The sequence below is a fragment of the Ornithorhynchus anatinus genome, chromosome 4 (assembly GCF_004115215.2).
Source record: "Ornithorhynchus anatinus isolate Pmale09 chromosome 4, mOrnAna1.pri.v4, whole genome shotgun sequence".
NCBI lineage: Eukaryota > Metazoa > Chordata > Mammalia > Monotremata > Ornithorhynchidae > Ornithorhynchus > Ornithorhynchus anatinus.
Genome location: NC_041731.1, coordinates 40,603,394 through 40,609,674, shown reverse-complemented (window position 1 = coordinate 40,609,674; position 6,281 = coordinate 40,603,394). Strand labels below are relative to the sequence as shown.

General features: G+C 50.7%; 1 protein-coding gene across 2 annotated transcripts in view; it reads right to left on the bottom strand.

Annotated features, from left to right (window-relative positions):
- Positions 1 to 373: 373 nt before the first annotated feature.
- The window catches only part of NOTCH1 (notch receptor 1), a 68,405-nt gene continuing 62,497 nt past the window's right edge, over positions 374 to 6,281 (bottom strand). For both annotated transcript variants that reach the window (XM_039911786.1, XM_029062158.2), the window contains 3 exons: positions 5,080 to 5,227; positions 4,833 to 4,930; positions 374 to 4,000 (listed from right to left, as the gene is read on the bottom strand). In XM_039911786.1, the coding sequence (XP_039767720.1) occupies positions 2,531 to 4,000; positions 4,833 to 4,930; positions 5,080 to 5,227 (1,716 nt within the window). In that variant the 3' untranslated portion in view covers positions 374 to 2,530. The remainder of the gene's footprint in view (positions 4,001 to 4,832; positions 4,931 to 5,079; positions 5,228 to 6,281) is intronic.

The window sequence follows — 6,281 nt, the reverse complement described above, 5'->3', positions numbered from 1 at the left end:
AAACTGATGTCACCTGAGCTGCCCTCGTTTTGCCATCCTGTCCCATTTACACACTGGTCAGTTAAAATCTCTTTTTAAATGTTTAATTTTCTTATTGCCACACCACCAAGAATGTGACTCAAATGCAAAGCGACAGGTAGACCGGACACACACGGAATTTTTATTTTACCCATCACAGCTAGACTCCTCCACCCTGGCAGAATGGAAAGCCCCCGATCTGTTTCCTTGATGTTTCTAACTGGAGGACGTGAGATGCCGCAGACACTTTTGGCCACCCTTCCTTCAGCCAACCACTGCATTCCTTCATCCAAGAGAAGCCCTCACTTCCCATCCCTGCCCTCTCCTCCCCGCAAAGAGTAGAAGATCGCATTCAGTTTTAGTAAAATCTAGATGCTGGTGGGCATCATTTATTGCAAATCAGTTAACCGAAAAAAATACATCATTTTTGCAAACTACAACTTTGCAGGAAGATAACTTTATAACAGAAGTTTTTTTTTTTGTAAACTACACTCTAGTTTATAAAACATAGAAAGAATCAACACCATAAATGTCTACTCATGGACATTAGCGATGTCAAAATATTGGAACTGGAAGATGCTTTGGGAACCCCATTCCGAAAGATCAGGGGACAGACCGGACTGCTTATTTGGCAATTCACTGGGGAGGGAGAATTGTCTCCTCTCATCTTTTTCCTATGCCCTCAATGAACAAATTTAATTCTGCATATGTTCAACCAATACATTCTTCCTCTGTCGACGAAACTGTGTTTGACAACAATATTCTGACATCTCTAATCACCATGATATGCTTAAGACTTGCTCATTTAGATTTTTGAAACAAAATCCACCTCTTAAGATTTATTTACAAACATTAAATCTGCCACAGGCTTATACTGTATTACATTTGCTTTTCCCTCCAACTTTCAAGGATGCTGACCTTCTCAAAGACCCAGCCCTTGAAACAAGGAAGATCATCATGTCGACACTTAAAGTAGAAAGAAACAAAAGACTCAGCTGCCCGGTCCTTGGTTTGTGACTTCCATTAGGGCTCTTAAAATCCCTTTTTACGAAAAGAGACGATTCACACTCAAAACTTGAATCAGCTTAGAATTGCGATTCAAAGGTCAAGATCCCAAACGGGAAAAGGGTATCTGGGAGAAACCAAAATAACACAGCCTGGGCAGGTGTAATGTTCTGTTATAGCCTTTATTTAGGGTGTTACGACTGGTCTGGCACACCTCCTGTTAAAACAAACCAAAATAATAATAATAATAAAAAAAGATAAAAGATAAGAGCTGCTATCCCAAAAATAAGGACATGATTCCAAGGTCCAAATCAAGGGTCTCCATTATTCAGTCTGGAATAAACATTCATGGTGGAATGACGTCTCTTCTCCTGCATTGACGAGGCCATACACTCCCTCTTCCCTCTTTTCCTTTCCCCCAAATATTACTGGAATTCCTCCCAATTGTTCTTGTAGCATCTCAGGGTGTGGATGATTTGGGCTTGGCCCCTGCTAGTACAGCTCTGCAGTCTGAAATTGATACTAGACAGTGTTTAAATACTAAAAGATAAAACATTGAAAGAAATAAGCTCAAGACCAATGTACAACTCTATAATACTGAAACTTTAAACAAAGATTCATGATCCATGTTGTAAAATGTGTGCCCTCAAGATGCCCGAGAGAACATTTCAACAATCATTTTCTATTGAAACTCAAAAAACATCATTTTTGGGTGGCACCTCAAATGTAATCATTAAGCCAACCTTGCAGATGAGTACAGACCCACACGTCCCAGATCAAAGAAGTGATCGCACTTCCATTTCCTCTTATGACGGAATCAGTTAGTTCTCACAGGGATGTGGGATCTCGGATGAACACCGGAGTCTCTGCCCAGTAGATGGTTATCTTCAATCTGCCAAAAGCTGTAGATAGCATCAGGAGTAGAAGGAAGAGACAGGTAGTGGCCCTGCTTTACTCTGCATCTATTGAAAACCTTTGCAGGCCCACAGATTTTATTAACTTATCTGCAATGCTGATTTAAGTATTCCCTTTCACTTCGCAATCCCCCGCCCCCCCCACCCCCCTCAAATCCCCTGACATACCCTTAATGTTTCTGGGTTTTCAAAGGAAATCAATAAATAACAGGCATTTTATAATCACGAATCTTTGCTTATACTTTACATGCACAAAAAAAGAATCATATTAATGAAGCAAAAATCATTTCCTCTACAGACTTACAGGTATAACTTTCTTAGACCAGAACTGAATCGAAGCTATCTTCTCAAGTCCTAAACGATAAAACATATAAATAAAAAAGGCAGTGTTTTCATGTAAAATAAAAGTACATAAATAAATACTAAAAAACAATTACAATTTTCTGTCTTCTTACTTTGTATAAAAAAGGTAGGAGAAAAAAAAAAAAAAAGAAGAATCCTTCGGTCAAAACCCCAGCATCCCCAAGAGTGCTAAAACCCCTTCCTCTCGTGTTGTTCGGAAAAAGAAAGGCTAAGTTCCATCGCTCCAGGGTTTACTTGAACGCGTCCGGAACGTGTGCTATTTGAGACTGCATACTCGTGGGTGGGCTCGAGATGCCCTCCGACCAATCAGAGATGTTAGAGTGAGGGGAGGAGCTTGACCACTGGTCTGGCGACTCTGGGGACGGGGTCAAGAAAGGGTGGTCCGGAACCTGCAGTTGGTGATTGGGAGTGTTGTCCAAGGGTGAGGAGTAGCTGTGCTGAGACGGCGGGGTTAGGAACTGGGTCGTGGTGAGGGGCTGGGCGAGGGAAGACGGCAGGGGCGTCGGCAGGATCTGGGTCTCCTGAGGCAAGATGGGGTGAACGGCCATGGTGGCGCCGCCCAGCTGCTGCACGTCTGACTGGCTCAGCTCGTTACTGAGGAAATTCTGACCCATGTGGCTGCTTGCACCGGGGGTAGCACTGAGGTGCTGCTGTTGCTGCTGCGGCTGCTGCATGTTCTGCTGCTGGAGCTGCTGCTGCAGGTTCTGCTGTTGCTGCATCTGCTGCATCTGCTGCGCCTGCATCAGGTGCGGCTGGGCGGTCAGCCGCGTATTGGGCAGGCCTTGGTAGCTCATCATCTGAGACAGGGTGGTGGTGGTGGCGGCGGCGGCCAGGCCGCCGTGGAGCGGGGCCATCAGGCCGTGCTGGAGGGCCGGGGCGGCGGGCTGGTGGGCCCCGGCCTGGACGTTGCCCCTCATCGGGTTATACTGATTGGGGACCATCCCGTTCTGCAGCCTGGACAGCCACTCGCACTGCCCGGCCAGGGGGGCCGCCCCGCCCACGGGGAAATTCACGGAGCCCCCGCCCAGGGCCGCGCCGGGGCCGGAGACGGGGAGGTGCGACAGGCGCGGCGGCGCGGCGTCGAAGGCCAGGCGGTTGGCGCCACCCAGCGCCGCTGCCATCTCCTGCTTCCCGGCCAGGTTCAGGTGGCTGAGGCTCAGGTGGGTGTCGGGCATGCCCGGCATGTGGTTCAGGGGCACGGACGGCGACTGTTGGAACGGGGAGGCCATCAGGGGCGGGGAGGCCACGTCCGACAGGTACCCGCGGGGCGACTCGAGTGAGTCGACGGGAGAGAGCACGCCAGAGCTGTCCAGCAGGCAGCCCTTGCCGTCCTGCGACTTCTTCCTCCGGGCCTTGATGTCTTTGGGGTCCTTGCCCGCGCAGCCGGGGCCCTTGGTGCTGGGCTTCCGGGTTTTCTTCCCCTGCGCGGCGGGCTTCAGGTTGCCCATGTAGCTGTTGGGGGAGCAGAGCGGAGGGGACAGGGTGGGAGCCCCCAGAGGTCCGTTGTGCAGCGGGGGGCTGCGCACCAAGTTGTATTCGTCCAGCAGCCGCACGATGTCGTGGTGCATGCGCTCCTGGGCGATGTCCCGGGGCAGCCGGTCCATGTGGTCAGTGATGTCCCGGTTGGCGAAGTGATCCAGCAACACCTTGGCCGTCTCGTAGCTCCCTTCTCTGGCCGCCAGGAAGAGCGGCGTCTCCTCCTGGGGACGTGGGGGGAAGCGAACGTTTAGGGGAGTTACGCGAGCCAGAAGGGAAGAGCCCCCGGCCGCAAAGAGGGTCTGTGGTCGGGATCGTCAAGTACCCAGCCTTCCCTCTGGCATCCCGGCCGGGCCCACGCTGCCCGGACCCCATGATGGGCAAATGTGGGGCGCTAGGTCAGTCGATCAGTCAATTGTATTTATCCAACGCATACCGTGGACAGACAGCACTGTACTAAGTGCTTGGGAGAGTACAATATGCCGATATAATGGACACGTTTCCTTCCACCATGAGCTTACAGTCTGGAGGGGGAAGGTTCTGTGGTAACTGCCAGGCACTGTACTCAGCGCTGAGGGGTGGGCAAAATAATCATGTCAGGTACAGTCCCTGGCCCATATGGGGCTCCCCTAGGCACTGCCCCTTGGAAAGGATAATCGTGGTTTTGTTAAGCACTCACTGTGTCCCAAGCATTATACTTCGCTTTGGGGTAGATACAAGTTAATCAGGTCCCACCTAGGACTCACAGTTTCAGTGGGAGGGAGAACAGGTACCGAATCCCCATTTTGCAGATGAGGGAACTGAGGAACGGGAGTGAAGTGACTTGCCCAAGGTCATAAAAGGAGGTAGGCCCTCCACCAGGCCCAAGGACGGAGCCAGGACTGGAACCCAGGTCCTCTACCTCCTCCCACTAGGCCACGCTTCTGGTACTTAAGGTGTTACCCCGCTGTGACCTGTTGGAGGCTAGCCTGGTGGGGGCCGGCACTGTAGGTGTCAGCACGCTTTTCGAGGACAGGGGACCCATCCCGCACAGGCAGGTGCTCCGCCCCATCTCACCTTGTTGTTCTGCATGTCCTTATTGGCCCCATTTTTCAGCAGCACGATCGCAGCATCTACGTTATTGACGGCGGCAGCCCAATGCAGCGCCGATTTGCCTGGGGAGAGAAGGTCGGACGCACACTCTTGATCGGTCTGAAGAGCAAAGCCCGATTCCCTCCAGGTCCCTCTACTCCCACTCTCCACTCTACGTCACCACCGGCCTCCCCCGACCCCAGGGCCCGGCGTTTCCGGAGACCCCATGCACCTAGGTCATCGACCGCGTTGACGTCGGCGTGGCAGTTGATCAGGTCCTCCAACATGCCCTCCACGGCCAGGCGGGCAGCTAGGATCAGCGGGGTTGTGCCGTCATGCATGCGGGCATCCAGGTCTGTGGCTCTGTTCCGGATGAGAATCTGTTCACGTGGGAGAGAGAAAGGGAGTTGGAACAGGGAAGGGTTGGGTCACCGTCCCTTTGGAAGGCGTTATTAAGGAAAATACAGACGGGGGCAAGATGAGAGGGACTGGACCGCAAAACTAAGGAGACGCCGGGAACGCTATATGGGAACTCTGTCTGCTGTGTGACCTTGGGGAAGTCACTTCACTCTTCTGTGCCTCAGCTACCTCATCTGAGAAATGGGTGTTAGGACTGTGAGCCCCATGTGGGACAGGGACGGTGTCCAACCTGATTAGCTTGTATCTACCCCAGCGCTTAGTATGGTGCCTGGTACACAGTTAGTGCTTAACAAATACCATTTAGAACAAAACTGTTTCTGGGATACGGGAGGTGTGATGAGAAGGAGCGTAGCCTTGGAGAAAGGGCATGGGTCTGGAAGTTTGGGGAACTGGGTTCTTATTCTAGCTCTACCACAAGCCTGCTGTGTGGCCTTGGCTAAGTCACTTCACTTCCATGTGTCTCAGTTCCCTCATCTGTAAAATGGGATCTGAAACCTGTTCTCCCTCCTGCTTAAGACTATGAGCCCCATGTGGGACAGGGCCTGGGTCCAACCAGATTTTCTTGTAACCATCCCAGTGCTTAATACAGTGATTGCACATGATAAGAAGGGAATCGTGCTCCTTCTCCCTCCTGTGATTTCAGAAAATAGACTCAATACCTCCAAATAACATGAAATCAAAAGATCCAGTGATTCTACTAGAGTGAAACTGCAAGATCTGAGCTCATTTGTAGTAAATTAAAAATTCTGCAAGTTATGTTTTCTCTACCCCGCCCCCACAACTTTCTAACCAATATACAGCTAATTATCATCATGATGGTGAATACTATTATTATCATATTTGTTAAGCACTTACTCTATGTCAAGCACTGGGGTAGACACAAATTAGTCAGACGCACAGTCCCTAGCCCATATGGAGCTCACATTCTAAGTAGGAGGGAGAACGGGCACTGAATCCTTATTTTGTAGTTGGTGAAGCTGAGGCACACAAGCTAAGTGACTTGCCAAAGGTCAC